This window comes from Siphateles boraxobius, unplaced genomic scaffold (genome assembly GCF_051911475.1).
Source record: "Siphateles boraxobius isolate OS27281-9 unplaced genomic scaffold, OSU_SipBor_1 12, whole genome shotgun sequence".
Taxonomy (NCBI): Eukaryota; Metazoa; Chordata; class Actinopteri; order Cypriniformes; family Leuciscidae; genus Siphateles; species Siphateles boraxobius.
The window spans coordinates 11,913,221-11,933,869 of record NW_027508722.1 but is presented as its reverse complement, the minus strand read 5'-3'; the positions used below and the strand labels follow the sequence as shown (position 1 = coordinate 11,933,869).

Sequence of the window (20,649 nt, the reverse complement as noted above, 5' to 3'; positions counted from 1 at the left end):
TGTTCGTCATTTGGTGCCACTCTGATTGCATATCAGAATCATTAGATTGGATGCTACTAAAAAGAACTATGATTGTTCCTTAAAATAATAACGAGTCTTCTTTGAAGTGAAGCATTGAATTGAATGCATAGGCCTACTTCTAACAGTTATATAGTGCATCTTAAAACTATACATAAATAATACTTCGCCTGTTTAAAAGTAAAGAGACAAAATTGTTCACGTAAGTCGTAATATTATGTTGAAAAGTTTAAGTAAAGAAAAGTCAGTCTCAGTTTAACCATTAGCCAAACATTATACTGTGCTGCAGTGATCGCATAATTGTGTTGGCCGGAAGTTCATCCTGGTTCCCTCCATCGGTTTTGGATTATTGCAGAAAACATTCTGTTTTGTACACGTTTTGTAGCCTACATCATTATAATATTCACAAATGAACACCACTTTTTGATATCTAAATACAATTGCCTATAAAGTAATCAGCTAAATAGGTTATAAATGAACTACACAACGGTTGCATTACTTCAGCGTCACCACCATTTCCGACAACTCTTTCAGTCTTGATTTAAAAAAACATTTTCCCTGTAAGTTTGAGTTAGAATAGTTTGCAAGAGCACATTTTTAAACACAATGATGCTGTGAAAGCGGACTAGGCTATATGAGTTTCTGTATGGTGTGAGGACGTTTATGTCCCCAACGACCTCTGTAGTATTATTTATCCACTTTTTCAAGATAAGTAAAAGTGTTTTTTTATTTATTTTTTATAACTAATAATATATAATTAATAATATAATTAATATATGTTATGTGGTAGAATAAAACATAAAAATATGTTGAGTTTTTGTTCACTAATTGACCTTATTTCAGGCATTTAAGTTAACGAAAAATCCATTAAAAAAACATGACTTCAGGACGATGGAACCGTAAGTGCTAAATTCTGGGGTTTGGCCTGCAAAAATATGTCATCCCTGCAGTCATCCTGCTCAGTTTAGCTGACAGAACCTAAATGAAGCGTGCGTTTGGGATAAAAATAACAGTATCGTCCGTTGTTGTTGTGAATGCTAGTTATCATTGGTTAGAACTAGAGGCACTGACCTTTGGTTGCGAATAAATCCAAATTGCTATTCTGAAAAACCCATAGGTAACTAAGGCTACTGATGGAACTCATGGCAAAATATCCTAAAAGCTCATTTTTTATGTCTCTCTTCTAACACACATATTTGAGGTCTTGGAATATACAGTATAGCCTATAGCTGATGAGTTGAATCAGGTGTGTTTGATTGGGGAGACATCTAAAATGTGTAATGTTGGAGGTACTCCATGATTTGAAACCACTGACCTAAGGTCTGGCATACTATCGCCTACTGACCTCGACATTGAACTAGTGCAATTCGGGTCCGAAATGGTCAAGCAACAATTAGCTGCAGTTCATCCTCCAAAACTATAGGGGGCGGTCGTGTACATAAAAGGCTGGTTTGAAAAAAAAAACCTCGCGCGGTGGTTGTGGGTAATATTCATGGCGGAGTTCTGAATCTGCTCTGGAGAGACACACCTTCCACTTTTTCTTTCTGTATATTCAAATAGTGGATTTAACTTACATCTTTACCCGTTCTAAAAGCGCATTAGCGTCCATACATTTGAAGTAATGGCTGAAACAGGCTCAGGTGAGCGGCGTGTATAATATTAAGTCAGTCTGATAAACACTGCAGCTGTTCTTGAGCGCTGCCCGGAATGTAAACAGATCTTTTTTTAAACAAACAAATTCTTAATTTTATATTCGTATACATTTAACGTATTAGGTTACAAATGTATAATTAGTGTTATAACGAGACCTAAACAGATAGTTAACTGCGTCATTGAACTGGCCTAATACTGTTTGTTCATGAAATACAATGTTAATTTTGTTTCTATAAATAGTTTATTGTATAAGAAATGCTTATAAGCATATTAACGTTATCGTTTTCTGACAGTTAGGCTTTTGCATTTACCTTGTTTTTATAGCTTGCATTACGAAGATCAAATTATGTTTGTCTTAACTCGCGCATTTTGTACTGACAGCATTCATTACTGCTATATGACTGCAAACTACGCTTTAAACCTTTGATTCAATCATTTGTCATTTAACTGCATCTGTTTCCTCTCAAGATCAAGCTGGTGACATGAAACATGACAACATTTCATCCCCTGGGATCTCAGATCAAGAGAAAGAGATGGCAACCAATGCTTTTGAGGCTTTTAACGTAAATAACTATAATACATTTGTCTTAGCAAGTGGTTGTATGCATGAATATTGGTTGTATGCATGAATATTGGTTGATGTTATATTGTGATGATGTCTCTTTAGGCTGGAAGCTATGATGAGTCCCTGAAAAACCTTGACAACCTTCAGGAGCTGAACAAAGATGACTACAAGATTACAATGAATAAAGCAATCACTGAGTTTTATAAAAGTGGGCAGACAACAACCAGCACCCTGAAGCAGATGTTAACTACCTTGAAAAATCAGGTATGGTATTTCATTTGTCTCTGTTTCATTGTCAAATGCTGCTCAATAAATGTCTTAAAAATGCCCAGCAATTATAGTCAGGTCTTGACATTCACTTTTTTACTCTGGCTAGTGATTTTCCAGAGTTACTAGCCTCTCAGAATTTTCACTGGCCACAATTCTGACATTGATACCATGGGAAAAAACTGCCATATAGGTTTTTTTAATATTATCTAATATTAATAATAGCTGCTGTGCTGTCACTTTAAGACCTGCCACACAGATCCGTTATACTGTTACACATTTGTCTTTCTCAACTGTTTGCATTCACTTAAAACATAACTGTCTGTGTTTACATGAATACTCACCAAGACCGACATTTTGACATTATTTTGTGTGTATTTAACTGTTTAAGCACAGTAAGCAGCGAATAGAACTCAATTTAGTACTGTACTGATATACGGCTTTATGTGCCCACACTTTGCGTGTGAGCACAAAATCTGCGAGATAGAGTACAATTATGCGCAACAAGCACAATCCCACGCCGAAATTCAAGCCCTGTAACATCAACTATATTTATCCGGAGCAAGAGGAGTGAGTGAGTGAGTGAAGGGAGACAGGTTTGTGTGTAAACTCGCTGTCGGAGATATGTGAGAGAGAGAGAAAAGGCACAGCTGGTATCATGTATCTATTCTGCGGGATATTTGTATTGAAGCATTTCAGATATTACAGTATCTATGTATTGAAAAATCAGTATTTTTGGCAACACTACATTGCATTTAGGATTATATTTCACATGCCTTTTTACAAGACTACAATTGAAAAATGTATATATTATATATAAAATTTAACCTGCCAAAGTGGCTGCTGAAGTGACTGCGTTACACACCACTGCTGAAATCCACCCGCATTTGGCGGGTGTTATAATTATAAGTTATTATTATGTTATTATTAATGATAATTAATCGTTGTTTGCAGATGCATACAGCTGTGGAAGATATTGATGGTTTGGATGATGTCGAGAACAGTATCCTGTACTACAATCAAGCAGTGATCCATTACCACATGCGACAGTATTCGGAAGCTATATCCATTGGGGAGAAACTCTACCAGTTTCTCGAACCGTTTGGTATGTTTCAGAATGCAAATAAAAACTGTTATGGTACTGCAGAGAGAGTTGAGTTGTACAGCAGTGAGTTCTTGGACCAGCACCAGAAGTATTAGGTATTTTAGCTGGTGCAGTAGTGTGGCATTGCTTGATGGGTTTCTCTGTCCTAGTAGAAAAGTTTGCTCAGGCCGTTTGTTTCCTGTTGGTGGATCTGTACCTGCTCACCTTCCTGCCAGAGAAGGCACTGCACCTGCTGGCTGTGCTGGAGAAACTCACCGTGAAGGAAGGGAACAGCAAAAATGGCAAAGGAGAGGTGAGAGAAGCCTCCTTCCAAATAATTTTGAGTTTTTGATAGTTTCTTCCTTTCTCAATAGTTCTTGTTGTTATATTTAAAGTGATAACATCTGTAAGAAAAACTTCCACCTGGAGCCTTTTTCAAATAACATTACTGATAAACCAATGCAGGGTTCTGATGGCACAGGTTGTGCTACAAAAATAATCATTATTTGCTACTTTGACTGGCTTGTATATTTTCTGTCATGCTGTAATTTTGTCCATCATTGTTTTCTTCTTTTTATTGGTAAGCTTGAATTCAGGAATAACTGATATGTTTTAATTATAATATTGTTTGCCATTGTTTACAATGAGAATGCTACTGTGGGTTAGAGACCAAATTCACTTCCTTTCAAAGGGTTGGGGTGTTTTTTTAAAATACAATTTAAAATATACATTTTTGATTTTAATATATTTTAAGATTAAATTTTTTCCTTTGATGGAAAATAAAAAATTTAAAAGAGCGGCACTTATTTGAAATAAAAAACTTTACGATAAGGTTCTATTTGTTAACATTAGTTAAAGCCTCCAGTCCGTAACTGTTTTGGGTTAAAAATTATCCGAAATAAAATTGAGCAAGTACATAACCAGTCAGTGATCTGCTTGCCTTAGCTGGAAGTGAATCAATCAAAACTAACTTTAGCTGGACAATAATCTTATTCTAGAGCTGCTGTGAAGCCAAAACAATCTCTATTACTTTAATTTCCTATTATCACTGTAAAGCTGCTTTGAAACAGTCCATATTGTTAAAACCGTTATATAAATGAAGGTGACTTGACTTGACTTGTGATAAAACTGTACATTTTAGGCTGCGTTTACACTTGGCATTAACATGCGTCCTGTATCTGGATGTTGTCCACATACACATTGAAAAGACAAATGTAAACGCACTTCTGATCGGAATGTTATCCGTGTAATGTAAACGCAATCCAGCCATCGTGTCTGCATTCACAGGTGGACGTCATATAAATCCCCGCCTAGACGTCTCCCCGCATGGCTGTCAGAAAATAATTGCCATACGCAGTTTAGACAAGAAATTAAACTTATTTGAACCTTACAATAGATGTCAATCTTTAAAACAGTTTATTTAGACTTACATGATACTATGTCATTTTTAATTTTAATTGTGCAACATTATCTGAACGAGGCGATCGCCTGTACAATCACAGTCAGTCATGAGATCTTAATGAAGAGCTGTGCGCTGCTTTGCCAGAGGAATAATCGGAATCAGAATTTTTTCATGTTTTAAATGTTGAATGTTTTTATTGTTTCAGCATTTTTATCAAGCTCCCATTTCTGTCAATATAGTCATTGCACGCAGAAATGCAACAGAAATCCGATCGGTTTCCCAGATACAGAGGCTACTTAATGTGAACAAATGTAAACGTGCCATGTCCTGATTGGCTAATGATCCGATCTGCTTGTTTGGATCACAGTGATCACATGTTAATGCCAAGTGTAAACGCAGCCTTAAGCCTGTGATTTAGAAATTAAAAGCTTTCACTTTCTGCAAATTTTGTAGTTGTGTATAGCGATATGACCCAGCACACAAAATACTATCAAAACACTCCAACACAGCCTCCATTCTTCGCGAAAGATGAATAAAAAGGCGCACATGAAACAAAAACCTTGAAAAAATGATATACGATCCGGCCAAATCACAGAGATGCCGATTCGCACGGGACTAATATCATCAGAGGACCTCGGTGTTCGGCGAAATATAGAAGGTAATTTGCGGGGGAATTTTTACTTTACAAATTACAGACATGGCCAATTTGCACGGGATTAAGATCACAGATAACCTCCGCAGTTATTACAAATGACTAGAGGTCACCAGGTAATACTAATCACGTTAGGGCTGGGCGATATGGCCAAAAAATCATATCTCGTATTTTTTGGTTAAATGGCGATATACAATATCTCTGTACTTTCTACGTTTTACTATTTGGATAAAGAAAATGTATTTATTTTAAAAAAAAATGTTATTTCACATCCTGCTGATATCCAATGATATCCAAACAATGATATTGAAGGATATGGAAACAAATAGGGAATGTAATGTAGGCTATGCAATATATTATGTGCAATAAGGTGGTTAAAATCACATTACATTCTAACCTTTTAACATTACAAACTAAAAACAAAAATAATGCTTTTGTTTTTAAAAATGACTAAAGGCTAAACTAAAAATTAAAATAAAAACAAAAGCACAAACTAATTATATTAGCCTGCATTTCATTACCCCATTATAATGGTCACTTTCATAAAAATATATTTGTAGGTTTAAAATTCTACATATGGCACATTTATTGTCTCCAACAACAAATATTTTAGTAATATGTATTTTAGTTAGAATTATTGCGCTACTGTTCTATTGTGCTCGTCTGTTTGGCGCGCATGCGCGGAGATTCATCTGCAGAAGCTCGTCCTCTCCTGACAGTGAAATGGAGATATTTGTTTGATTTGTTTGAACATTTACAGATGGAGAATATACCTGTGAAATGTAAGTTAAGCACTGAGGAAAGCACCACGTCTCAAACGCATTAAACAGCGCCAATATTTATCTTTCAGTCACTAACAGTAGGCTATCTGTCCGAGCATCTGACAGGGCAAGCTGCTTTAAACTTGTTAACTATCTTACCAGTTATTTTGAAGCGCTTAATAAGCTTGTGCAAGTTCACTGCAGGAGCTCACACTGCGTACTCCACTATTTTTCAGATGTGCTCGTATCAAACTACTGTATCGATATAAACTGTATTGCCTCATTCCATATCGTTGGGGGAAAAAATATCGATATATTCTACAAACTCGGTATACCGCCCAGCCCTAAATCCCGTATGAATAGGGCTTTAAAGTGGCCTTTTAGAGTGGTCTTAGATCTTTGAGTTCAGCTCATGAAAAATTTGCAAAAACAAAAGTTGCGTTTATAATTTTGTTCAGTTTATATTAACATGAAGAAATTATGATAATTATTTGTAAAGCATTTATTAATTTCAATGAATGTTAATTTCAGCATTTACTAATACATATTTAAAATCTAAATTTGTATCTGTTAATATTATTCAATGGACCTTAGATAACATGAATAAGCAATGAACCATTGTAATTTGTATTAACTAATTATAACAAAGATTGATAAATACAAATGTATTGCTCAATCATAGTAAATGCATTAAATAATATTAACTAATGAGAACTTTTATCAATTTAATGTGCCCTTAGGTAATGTGTAATCAAGTATTAATTTCTTTAAAAAAATAGTCCTACTGCCCCCAAACCTTTGAACAGTAGTGTGCCTTATTATATATTTATCTGCCAAAGTAACAGAAAACATTTTCGTTTGACCAATCCTTTGGCTATTTCACCAGTTCATGCCCTAGAAAATGAAGAATGGGTGAAAAAACAATGACACTTTGTGAGATGCTAAATAGAGTTGTTGCTCCAGATTCTGTTCTCTCTACTTCAACTTTTTGGATCACGTGTCATTTACAGAGTGCCAACAGCATGAATAAGGAATCTGCCGCTCTGAAAGCAGAGTTCACAGCTATGATCGAGGCAGCTAAATCAAAGATGCACCAGGTGAGAGCAGATGTATAATGAATGTTACAGCACTCCGATTAAACATAAGAAACAATGAAATAACAAAGGTTTGCAATAGAGTTGCTTGCACTGAGAATTAGTTCTAAACTAATATATAAAACAGTATGATACTGATCAGCTTGCAACATTCTCTAAAAATCAAGCTGTTTTGGCTATGTTTGTGTGTGCAGTATAAAGTACGAGCCTATATCCAGATGAAGTCACTGAAGGCCTGCAAACGGGAAATCAAATCTGTAATGAACACATCTGGAAATGTGAGGATTCACAGTCAACAGATTCACACAATACATGCATATTGTAAATGTTGGTCAGGTACACCTGCACATGTTTCGTTATACACTTGTTATGTAACTTTTGTTGATTGTCTTTATTTACATATTCCTCCCTCAGTCTGCGCCCTCACTCTTCTTGAAGAGTAATTTTGAGTATTTGAGGGGAAATTATCGTAAAGCTGTGAAACTCCTCAACAGTTCAAATATTGCAGAGCATCCAGGACCCTTAAAAACAGGTACATGACTTCTGTAATGTGCATCATTGTTAAAAACCACCCATATGTGCTTTAAAAAGAAAAAAAAATGGATCCCATTCCATTCTCTTTCATTTAATCATAGACATGTGTACACCATAATCATTCAAATCTGTTTATTCCAAGAAGTGGTGTCAGACATGTAGAATACACTTTAGAAATTTCATCGAATGTTCCAGTCAAAAGTTTTTCTCTTCTGCAATCTTTTGGCTCAGATTTGTCCTTTTTTTCCACCCATTGAAGGTGAATGTGTGAGGTGTATGTTCTGGAATAATCTTGGTTGTATCCATTTTGCCATGGGGAAGCACAACCTGGGTCTGTTTTACTTTAAAAAAGCACTTCAAGAAAATGACAACACATGCGCCCAGCTTGGTGATGGCGGTAATGGGCAGGGTAAGAGAAACCTTCTAAATGCCTGATCATAATAGATTTAAATTTCATAATGGGAAAAAAAATGTTGCCTTGTTAAATTAACGTTGTTTTATTATTATTTTTCCACAGCAGCTAAGATGTTCACGGGCATCCCCATGTGTGCTCTGTTAGCTAATAAGCGCTATGAGTTACTGTATAACTGTGGGATTCAGTTACTTCATATCGGGCGACCGCTGGCAGCGTTTGAGTGTCTGATGGAGGCGGTGCAGGTGTATCACTCCAGCCCTCGACTCTGGCTCAGGCTCGCAGAGTGCTGCATCACAGCTAATAAAGGGGTACTGACATTAACACATACGTTTTTAAAAAATAAATTGAAAGAACCCCTTGTTTTTCAAAAGGTGGCAGGAATATGTGTATACTTAAACTACCATTCAAAAGTTTGGGGTTGGTAAGATTGACAGAGGTGTAAAGAGTACCTGGAAACAATACCTAAGTAGAAGTAAGGATACCTTACAGTGGAAATGACTCTGTTACAAGTTAGAAGTCACCAATTCCAATGCCACTTTTGAGTAAAAGTCTACCTGATTTTAACCGTATTTAGGTATTTTACTCTCACTGAATGTAGGCTCAAAGATGCACTAGCCATCAACAACTAAGAGACATGCTTGTGAAAATAAAAACCCAGTTGATTTGTGAGTGGAGCAATCATGTTTGTATCATGCTGGTTTCAGCCTTACTACTGGCTGCAGTCATGTCCTCATCTCATATGAAACACCTGCGATTCAGCAACTTCCTTCTAACGCACTCATATTCACAGAAGGTAGCCTTGTTGACAAGTTTGGGCAAAACACACAATATATAGTAACTTTAATGCCCTGTAGATGGCGATATTACTTCTTTTGTAGCAGAAGAAGTTAGGTGCCATGCAAAATGTGACTAATACATTTTAATACATGACATGATGCAATTACTAAAGTAAAGATTACATAAACCTATTCAAAAATTTTGTTACCATTACATTATAATTATCTTTGATACTCAAAGTACAAAGTAGTCAAAAAAGATACTTGAATACAGTAACTTTAGTTAGTCAAATAAATGCTATTCATAAAAGAATCCTGAGGAGGAAAAAATTTGTGTATCTCGGTTTTCACACAATTCAACACAATTATTTTGGTTGTGAAGTAATGGCTGCTGAAAATACAGTTTTGCCATCACGAAATCTGTTATTTCAAATGTTAAAAATATATTTCACAATATGGCTCTTTTTTTATTGTATTTTTGATCAAATAAATGCGACTTTGTGAGCTTAATCTCTCAAAAACATTTGAATGAAATCCTTTTTACCAACCCCAAACTTTTGGTTTGCCTCGTTTAAAGGCCTGTTCACACCCAAATACTTAAACTGCATTTTAGTGTGGAAAATATTGTTTGCAAATATATTATACTTTGGTGTTATTTAAGTATTTTAGACGGTGATGTATTTTTTGTCATTTAACATCTTTTGCACGCTGAAAACTAGGTATGACCAAGGCTGCGTTTTTCCAAGTAGATTGCAGAACCATTACCACCAGTATCAACTTAGATAATGAGGCTTTTGAGAAACGCAGCCCAAATCTTTTAACCTACTTTCCTACTTTTAAAGTAGGAAACGTTTTGGTTAATGAGTAGAGGATTTTAGAATCATTTGAGGTTTTATAACATCCTTGCCATTTTGAAGTTGTTACTTTGATAATTAAACTTTTTTTTGTTGTTTCCTTCAGAGCACGGAGCAGGAAACAAAAGGTTTACCCAGTAAAAAGGGGATTGTGCAGGCTGTTGTTGGGCAGGGCTACCATCGCAAGATTGTTCTAGCATCACAGTCCACACAAAACACCATCTACAGGTGAGGAAGATTGATTTAACCTAGTAGTGGGCCATGCCATTTTCTATTTATTAATGGTGTTAGAAAAGTAGTTGTGTGAGATTGTGCCTGATTAGAGGGGTGTAACTAGATTTTAAAGTGGTGAAAGTACTGTAATGATAGAGTCTCTCCAGAAGATGTCAGTCTGTTGCACATCTTCACAGAAGTAGCATTACTTCTAGCATTAAAGATATTAAGTGACTCCATACAAATGTGTATCACACCTTTTAGGTTTCCATCTTATTAAAAGGTCTTTCTGATGCACTTTCTTACTAAAATGTATTTGCATTCCTGTGTTTGTGTGCAGTGAAGGCCAGTCAGCAGCAATCCCAGTGGCCAGTATGGAGTTTGCAGCAATCTGTCTGCGTAACGCTTTACTCCTGCTGCCTGAACACCAGCAGCACGACAGCAAACCAGACAACGGCTCCAAGAGTTGCAGTCAGCCGGGCAGCACAGAAAGCGGCAGCGAGACCAGCGATGCCTGCAGGTACATGTACATGCATGCAACCCCGATGCTGGCAAAATCAGATCCCAGACTAGATTGACTACAGTTTGTATATTGGATTTGCTGAACACGTTTCAGAACTTGTCAGATACCCTCTTCTCACCCTTTGATGATAGAGATGATCTGGTGACTTGGATTTTTTCTTTGACTGACAGTGGGAAGACCCAAGAGGGAGACAAGTTCATTCCTGCTGCTCCTTCATCACCCTTGAGAAAGCAAGAGGTGGAGAATCTAAGGTGAGGTTTCAGGAGACTTTTCTGGAATTAATTTCTCACTTCATATAAAACTCACTTCATATAAAAAGAGCCTGAAGATGATTTGAAAGACTGCTTTAACGCATTTGATTTGGCTGAATGTTGTTAGCTAGTGCAAAAGAGATTTTCTTGCTCTGTTTTCCAGTACAAATATCTTAAATTCCTAAATCAAGAAGCATTTACTTGAGAAGCAAAATTACATCAGATATTAAGTCTTATGTTAAATAAAAATGAAGATAGTTTATGCTTAAACAAGAAAATTGGCAGATTTCTTGTTTTAAGCTTAAAACGCTTAATTTTGATAAATGTTTCAGAAAACAATACTAAATATCTTATCTTGTGTCATTTTGTTTCTCTGGTAAATCTTTCTTCATTTATTAATGTTAAACGTTCATGATGTACGATTTTGCATTCATTTTCCAAAAACCTTTAGCACAATTATGTTTTGTTGAATTGTGTTCTTATATTATCCCATATTTTCCATACAATGTTTAAATCCAGAGAAATCCACAATTTTAACCAGTGACCTCTGACCTGGCCCGTGTCATTGCTTCGCCTGTCCCTACCCTCAGCTGTCTGTAGAAACACAGTGCGCTTCCTGACAAAATCCAGAAAGTAGTAGTTGTAGCGTCAAAGCCGACGATCTCTGGTAGCATCTAGCAAGCCACAGTTGTTTGTTTTGCACAATTATTCATTATCGTTTGCTGCTGGTTCTGTCGCCAAAGATAAAACATATAAAGCGAATACGGTTGTGGAGGTGAACACGACAACTCCCATGACACTCTCCGTCACTGCGTCATCAAGCTACGTTTTTTGGATTGTTTTGAATTAGCGACCTCTAGCGGTGAAACTTGTACTAGAAAACAAGACGGAGTAAGAAAACACAAAGGCGTCTTCCTCTAGGGCACTTGCCAGCACAGAAAGCCAAATCCTTAATTGGGCTGAATTTAAATCTCTCAATGTTTTTTGTCATATTTAGGCACATTGTACATCATTAGAAACATGTTCAGTATTTATTATATTCCCACATTACCTCAACGTGTTGCATGTTTAATTCTGTTACTTGGTTTCTTAAAAAGTCTTAATTTGCCCTTACACAAAATTAAGGCCTTATTAACAAATATCTATAAATGATGATAAGATCCCTTTGAATTAGGGTGATTTTTCTGAGCCTATTGGTAGATATTTTTTTCTTGTTTTTAACTTCATTTTGAATCTGATTTCATATTGGATGTCATTTTGTATCTCCAGTAAATGCATCCTGTTAAGACTCTTTAGACAGTTGTACTGGAAGAACAGAAAGAACATTACTTTTTTGCAGTGTGATAAAAAAAAGTACAGTAAAAGTTATTTCCATTTTCTAGTGGTTGGGTTCAAGCTTTTTTTTTAAATAAATGAAAAAGTGATGGATATCTGTTGGAAGTTGTATTTTCAAACTCTGCTGCAAATAGAATTTATTGTGTTTCTCCCTAGACATTTACATTTTAGTCCCCTTTTATTCCTTAAATTTTCTGTACTTTAAAAAAGTTAGTAAAAAAGTCCTAAACTTACCTTGATATAACCTGCAGAAACCCTTATAAACGGTTATATTTAACATCCAATTTTGAGTAACAACATCTTAACTTGCGACCTGTAAATTATGAGCCTAGAAAAATCTTTAAAACACAAAACAAAATGACAGCTGATGATTCTTCCGGTTCATTCATGACTTCCGGTTCAAGATCATTGTGGGATACATTATTCCAGGCAGATTTTATTCACAAATGGTAGTATGCTATTTCAAACATGGCTAACATTAGCTCCCCTCAGTTTGAATTGTCTAAAACCAAACGTTACATATTAATACATTTTTCACTAGTTGTCTTCTAGTGTTTTCATAATGGTTTAGAATTCTTTTGTTCACAAATGACATAAAATGTAACAACTGCTAGCTACATTAGTAATTGCAGTAAAGCCAGTTAACCTCCATTATTTTTAGACTCCTCTGGCAGCAAGCTTTGCTTCAGGCAGCGTACCTTTTATACTTATAATTGTGAATACCCCTCCCCCGGCTAGCCCACAATACACCGCTCTTATTTTACACCCCCACTTCACAGTTCACTCTCGCATTACTCAGTTTTTTTACCTCGGGAATTGATTAGACCCTCAACCCCACCTTCATCCCACACTCTCCCCTCCCCCCTCATCTTTGATCCAGCGGGACAGTCTGCTCCAGAGGGCTGGCCGGACGTGGTTCGCTGTGAAGGGAAGGGGTGTGGTGTGTGGATTGTGTTGACCCTGCACTGACACCCTGATACACTGACACTTTTATGAGCCCGGGCACCATTTACTCAAAGGGCTCTTCCTGGAATCCTGCTGGCTATTGTGTCACAGGCAGCCACTCAGTGCAGCCACTCTGTTTCCCCCTGTCAGCGAAGCTTGCCATTTAGGAAGCTAAGCAAAGATTATATTGAAATCATTATATTGAATTCAAAGTAAGTTTTAACGTTCATGTGTGCACCCAATTTTGTGGCCTGTCCAGATTAAGACTGAAGGGTGAACAAACAAAAGGGCTTCTATGGAAAATAAAACTCTTCTATAAGCAAAATGGCCTGAAACTCACCAGGCAGTAAAGATTTCACTCACTTTAATTCAAAAGTTGATATAAATTTGACCTGTTTTAATGCGCAGTTAATGTCAATCATAATAGGACAGCTGTTAAAATGTAATAAATTAGTGCTGGATATAGTTAGGATGGAGTTTAGTGGTACTTTTAAGAAATATATTTCCTGTAAACAATTGCATTCCTTTCATTCTATGCATTTTTAGTCCCTACTTTTTGGAATGCATTGTTCTAATGCAAATTATTTGTTTACAGCAAATATTGATCGTTAGCTTTGTTTGCATTCAATAAAATAGTAATAATTACATTTATGGCTCAATCAGATTGAAAAGCCTTCATGTAAACACTGCAATTGATCCGATTTAGCTCAATCCGAATTAAATGTGATGGTGTTCCTTAAAAAGTCTTACCCCTGGTTTCACAGGCAAGGCTTCAGCCTAGTGCCAGACTAAAATGCATGTTTGAGCTGGTTTAACTATAAGTAACTTGCACTGACAAGTTAAAATCTTAAAATATGTGTTTTGTCTCATGATGTACACCAGTAATGTTTTATAAGGCACATTTATAAAAGTTACTTAAATGTCCTAATTGAACTAAGGCTTAATATAATCCCTGTCTGTGAAACCAGGCCATAAAGTCTCAAATTTAGTTTTACCAAATAACAAAATCATCTTTTTAAACTTTTCTGGTTGTTATCGGTCTTTTGGGTACATAATAAGATGTATTTGGTGATTAAATGTAAACTCACAGAAGACACAAAGAATGGATTGCATTGTTGAGAAAGTCACATTTTATTATTAGATTCAGAAATGTAAAACATTATTAAGTAAACTTTTTCAATTAAACATAAATCCCAATGTGAGCGCTTGTCGTGTGTTTCACTTGGATTTGCGTTAATTGCATGATATAATTTGCTTTGGAATATAAGTCACAGCATGTTTTGGATGATAAAACAAAATGCAAGATATTCCGGAAAATGCGTTAAGTAGAGCTGCATGATTTAAAATTTAAAGATCGCGATCTTGATTCAAACACCCATGCAATCTCATTCCTAAATGACAACGATTCTTTTGAAAGTAACTTGATGCTTCAAATAAATTTATCAATTACATAGTTTCACCAGTAGATGGCAACAAGGGACTTTAAAAAAATGTATGATTCATCCAGTAATGAAACAAGTTGAAGTCTTTGAGTAAGTCATTGAATCATTCAAACAAAAAATTTTCCCCAAAAATAATTGAAATTCATTAAATATTTTTAAGTTGTAATTTTGTCAGGACCCCTATTATATTACATGTTTTTGTTTAGTTATCTTCTCCGAATAGTGAGAGAATCGTGATCTCTTTTAAACAAAAAAAATGGTTTTTTGGACCCTGTTTACACTATTTGTGAGGCAGGTGACACATTGGTAGGGTTAGGTTTTTTTCTTTTTTTTCTTCATCTGCTTACTTCTCTTTGGCCTGACTCTCTTTACAGGTGCTCAATTCTAGCCTGCAGTTCATATGTGGCTCTTGCTCTTGGGGACAACTTAATGGCTCTTAACCACGCAGAAAAGCTCTTGCATCAGACGAAGCTGTCAGGATCGCTCAAGTAAGTGTCTCTCTTCTTCTGGCTGATTTACATCTTTTATGCGTGCACTCACAGCATTCAGCAAATATTTACCCTCCTAAAATGTCCAGTCCTGAGTAATGGGATGTTTGATCTGTGGTACAACCAGTGTTTTATTTTATTTTGTTTTTCCTTCCTTATTCTTTTGCAGTGTTATTTTAGTATCATAAACATATTATTATTATTTTTATCAGGTTTTTGGAAATTACTAATTTTTTTATTTTTCATTTTAATTTTACTTAGTTTTATTAATTTTATGTTTTGTCATTTGTATATAGTTTTTATTAATTATTAAATCAGTTTTAGTTAACATCAACTTCATATATTTCAACGGCAACTAGACTTTTTTTTATTTAACATTTTTAATTTGTTTGATTTATTTTATTTCAAGTGACCAAGATTTTTTATGGTTTTATTTTTAGGGTACTTTTACACTAGCATTTTTGGTGTGCACCCAGGTTCAATTGACGTCAGAGTTCGGTTATTTTGGATGATGTGAACTCTGTTTTCCAAACTTAAGTTCACTAAAAATGGTGGTCTGGGGTACAGTTCATTTTGCACTAAAACTCTGAAATGAACCACTCTTTATAACATGTGATTCGAAACAAAACCAAAGGCTCAAAAAACAAAATCTAAAAGTGAGGTGAGCAACACTATGCATTTTGTCGCCTTCTCCTGTGTCATCATTACCAAGCAACCGGAGTAAACAGCTGCTGCCTTGATGATGCAAATGCACAGTGGTTTTGACCCCAAATAATATTATTTATCACTATCAAGCAGGGCCAAGGGGATCAAAGCTTTTTGCAGACGCTTTACCCCCAATTTTTGTCCCCCTAAATTAACGTGCTGTTTTGTAAATGTCCTGGAATGTCCAGATTATGATATCGTAATCGGGTCTGGTTTATTCCTGCTAGATTTTTCAGACACAGATTAAGCTGAGACTAAGTGGGGAATCAGCGCTCGCAATGTAAAGCAGTCAGTTTAGCATTAGTCTTTATCTTGAGAAGTGGCTTTTAAATTATGTATTTAGCTGATCAATAATACATTTTTGATGAGTTGTGTGGTGCGTGTGTTCTCAGGTTCCTGGGTCACCTATATGCTGCTGAAGCCCTGATCTCTCTGGACAGAATTTCTGACGCCATTGCACATCTCAATCCAGAGAACGTTACCGACGTTTCGTTAGGTGTGTCATCCACCGAACAAGACCAAGGTATGAAAATTAGCATATAATCAAAACGTACAAATGTCAAAGGATGTGATGTGTGGTTACTGACATGTGTCTGTGCTGTTAATGACAGGTTCTGATAAAGGAGATCTGGAGCCCGTGGAGACCTGTAAGTTGTTGTTTTTTTTGGGGGGGGGGGGGGGGGGGGATAAAGTATCAGTGTTCTACAGCTGTCCTGGTATCAGAAAGAAAGAAAGAAAAGCCTAATTTATTCAGATACAATTCTTTAAAAGACAGCCTTAAGCAGTTTGGTCATAGGGCTGCACGATATTTAGAAAAATGCAATATGCAATACTCATTTAATAATGTGATCTTCGATATGCGATACGATAATGCTTAAAGTGTGTAAAATTAACTTAAATGATCTTTAAAATATATTCAAAGTTATATAACCTACATACGTGTTTCACATTATTTTTGTAACTAGAAAACATCCCTACAACTTCTTAAAGTGAACCTTACTTTTGCATAAGAAGTGTTATTTTAACATCAGTGTAAACCACAGGGTTTAGGGTTTCAGGTAGGCCTACATAGTTTATTTAACAATAGAAACTGAATAATCAAATGTAAAAATAAAACACTGCTTAGATTTCACTGTATGAATTAAATATAATAATATATATATACTGATTCTTATTAAAGCTACAAAAGTTATTCAGCCAAGAGCAGTGAGTGATTTTCTCTTTGTCTTTTGTTCATGACCCCCAGTTATTGCAAGCCGTTGCGTTTATACATATCGCAATATACATTTGCGATATTTCTGTAATTTCTATATATTGTGGAGCCCTATTTGGTTGTAGATCTTTTATTATTCTAAAAAAGAAGGAAAAAAATATTTGTATTTATGGTAAATCAGTGAAACAAATTTGTAAAAACATTATAAATATTTGATAAAAACATTTCACCATGAAAAGTATAACATTTTGAAGCTAAATAATAAAATGTGTCCGCTCATAATGTATTCAATGGGCAGAAATAATAGAAATCTAAACTTTTTGTAATCTATTTAAGAAGTTAAACTATATTTTTAGAAAATAATTCAGTTACTTTATTTTAAGGTGTCCTTGTTACAGTGTAACTATACATTTAAGTGCAGGGTAATAATATTAATTAACAACATGTACTTAATATGTAATTAGTGTTTGCTTTAGGGTTAGTTGCATGTAATTATGCATAATTTCCTATTGTTACTACAGTTACCGATAATTCCTTAATAATACCAAAAAATAACCATTTAACCGCATACTATAATTTTAATTATTTATTTATGTTTTATAAATAATTTTAATTAGAATAAGATGCACTGATTAATTGTCCTCAACTATAACCCAGATCATTAAGACAATGGGTCAGACAGTGTATAGTCTGGTTTATCATGTATGCATTTATTTATTTTTGGTGTTCTACAGCAGGGAAACAGACGCCTTTATGTTACCCCAGCTCAGTAAGTTCTGCCCGGGCCACAATGCTCTTCAACCTGGGCAGTGCGTATTGCTTGAGAAGCGAGTACGAGAAAGCCCGCAAATGCCTCCATCAGGTGAACATTCATCTCATGTGAAGCACTCACATTTATGAGTAGTTTACCTCTGAAAAAAATAAATAATGCAATTATATATCTGGACACTACAAACACTCTCCAACCCATTTGTTTTCTGATTCCCGGTTTTATAGGCTGCTTCAATGGTTAACACTAAGGAGATTCCTCCCGAAGCCATTTTACTGGGCGTCTACTTAGAACTGCAGAACGGTGAGTCACTCCCACAGATTTTAATCTCACAGCGCCTGCTGAGAAATGTCTCTATATTTCCAGAGGGTGGCTGGTCACCTTTCCTCACCTGGAATCATTTGTCACTTCTTTTTTTTTTTTTTTAATTAATGGTTTAAAGCTGTGATTGTTGCTTCCACAGGAAACACACAGCTGGCCCTACAGATCATCAAACGTAACCAGCTCCTCCCCTCCGTCATGCCCATCTCCTCCCCTGACCTCCGTAAGAAACCACTTCCGTTCCAGTCATCACAGCCAGTACAGCCCATACAGACCCCCTCTTCCTTTACACAAGTACAGCGCAAGTGATACCACTGACACAAACCCCTAAAAACATGCACAAACACATATTTTTTATTTTTATTTATGATGCTGCAGCAACCAAGATGGATGATGGGGGGAAAAAACAAGCAAGAGAGTTGTAGACTGGTTGTCTGCTGCAGTTGGTTAGAAATGTGTACGTGTTTTGGGGTCTATGAAATTATAAATAAATTTTATTTACACTTGTTAGTTGTGTGACATTAATGGGGTCAGTGACGAACTGCCATTTATGAAATTATACAGATTATGAGTAAATTATTTCTGGAAAATCTGCATGGAGCCCTTATATTACGATAATCGAGATCACGTGGATGTTAAAAATCGATGGACCAAAGGTCACTGTTAAGATGTAATTAGCATTAAATCATGGACACTTGTCTGACATCAGTCATGGCAAATAAAAAAAAAAACAGTCCTTTAAAATGTAGAAGCTTTTAAATATCTCAATTGTATAACTTGATTCCTTCTCTACTGGTGCATAAGACTCAAATAAATGTCCTGATTTCTAAAAGCTCATCCCTGGCGTGGGTGGACAGATGTCGGCTTTCTTTCATGTGTGGTCTCTCCTTTTTTGCCCTTTTTCCTTAGGGTGGCCCATCACCTTTCTCATGCAGGGTCTTTCTTATGCTAAATCCCTCTGCCTCCACACCCCCTCTTTTTCAGCCCACATCTCTCCCCATTGTTTCTCTGATCTGACGTCCTGTCAATGATGCTTTGGACTCGAGAAAGAGCTCTTCTTTAAGCCTTTATGGGTTTTTTTCCAGCCAGATGCTAGTGCCAAAACGCAGCTTAATAGATCGTTCCCCAAGAGGCTTTTTCATGTTCGTAAAAACGCATTGACTATTTTTACTGCATCATGGATAAGAAAACTATGCTGGCAAATTTCAGAGGTCAACTGTTGGTCTCTTATAAATACAGCTGAGCAAGTAGTGTTATATATAGACATGCTGTTTTATGCATCCTTAAAGGATAAACTGGGATTTGTAGGTGGGTGACCCTTTGGAGCGGCCAAAGATGAATGATATGAAGCGTGAATCTGAGCTATGTGTACGGGTGTGGCAACATGTGTTGCCCCAAAAAAAAAATGACACGTTCCCAACAAGAAGTTCCCGATTTGGGTCTGCCATAAACTTTAAACATGGCGGCGGGGAGATATATTGCTGCTGGGACTTTTGTTTATTAGTTTTTTCCACAACAGCTACATGGCCTTGTCTTGATGTTTAAGTAGAGCATATTTACAAATATGAATAATCCTTTGAAGTGTATTGTATGTTTTTATACACAGCGAAAAGAGCCTGTATTTGACCGAAATTCAAGAATCGTCAGCAAGCTGAGCTGAGATAGCGATAGCCATTGAATGTTTATATGATTGTAAATGAATGGGACGCTAAATCTTATTTTGGCTTTAATAAGATGTTCCCAATAAATATGCAAGAATTAACCTGGTGTCCTCCATTCCTGTTCTTTCCCATGACAAAGCACTTGAATGCGACGAGCTCGTAATCGCAACTTCAGAAACAGGAAGTAGGAATTTTCAGATAGCACGTAAAGGCAGCATTAGTGCTACTGCAAGTGTCGCCTTTAACATATGACAAGATTACAAGCGGATGTGGAGTGTATTATATACACTGAGCGTTTATATATGTATTTATATATAAACAATACATGTGCAAATGAAATAATACTTCAGCTGAAAAAAAGGGCAGGGGTCTGTGAACCCCTGCCCTTGGCAAATGCCTGTTGGTTATCCGTGGTCTGTGGCTGACTACAGAGAAGAATAATAATTTGTGCACTTTAGCTGTTTATAAGTGGTTTCACTCACTAAAGGCAGCCAGAATGTTTATGAATGGATCTGGATCATGCAAATGAACTGGAATGGACTAATAACAAACTCCAAAAACTTTGAATTAAACATTCCAGCCCAATTGAACCCCTTATCGTTATTTACACCCGGAATGGTGCCATCTGCCAGACGACAAACATTTTCCTGCAGGCTCAAGCTGACCTTCTGGGCTACGCCCTGCCCCATTCTGACCTTTGACCTGTTG

The 20,649-nt window shown here is 36.1% G+C and overlaps 1 protein-coding gene across 4 annotated transcripts; it reads left to right on the top strand.

Annotated features, from left to right (window-relative positions):
• The first annotated feature begins 1,463 nt into the window (after positions 1-1,463).
• Positions 1,464-19,117, top strand: cnot10 (CCR4-NOT transcription complex, subunit 10). 4 transcript variants are annotated; one of them, XM_077207909.1, is made up of 19 exons: positions 1,464-1,658; positions 2,140-2,234; positions 2,339-2,500; positions 3,458-3,608; positions 3,761-3,900; positions 7,413-7,499; positions 7,691-7,774; positions 7,911-8,028; positions 8,290-8,439; positions 8,548-8,753; positions 10,182-10,303; positions 10,629-10,808; positions 10,982-11,062; positions 15,159-15,272; positions 16,370-16,500; positions 16,589-16,624; positions 17,925-18,052; positions 18,187-18,262; positions 18,423-19,117. In XM_077207909.1, exons 1-19 carry the CDS (start codon positions 1,640-1,642, stop codon positions 18,587-18,589), a joined length of 2,247 nt encoding a protein of 748 aa, XP_077064024.1. In that variant the 5' UTR covers positions 1,464-1,639; the 3' UTR covers positions 18,590-19,117. The 4 variants fall into 4 exon arrangements, with proteins under 4 accessions (XP_077064024.1, XP_077064007.1, XP_077064015.1 ...); XM_077207892.1 differs by having other exon boundaries at positions 1,480-1,658; positions 10,943-11,062; XM_077207900.1 differs by having other exon boundaries at positions 1,480-1,658; positions 3,758-3,900.
• Positions 19,118-20,649: the final 1,532 nt, after the last annotated feature.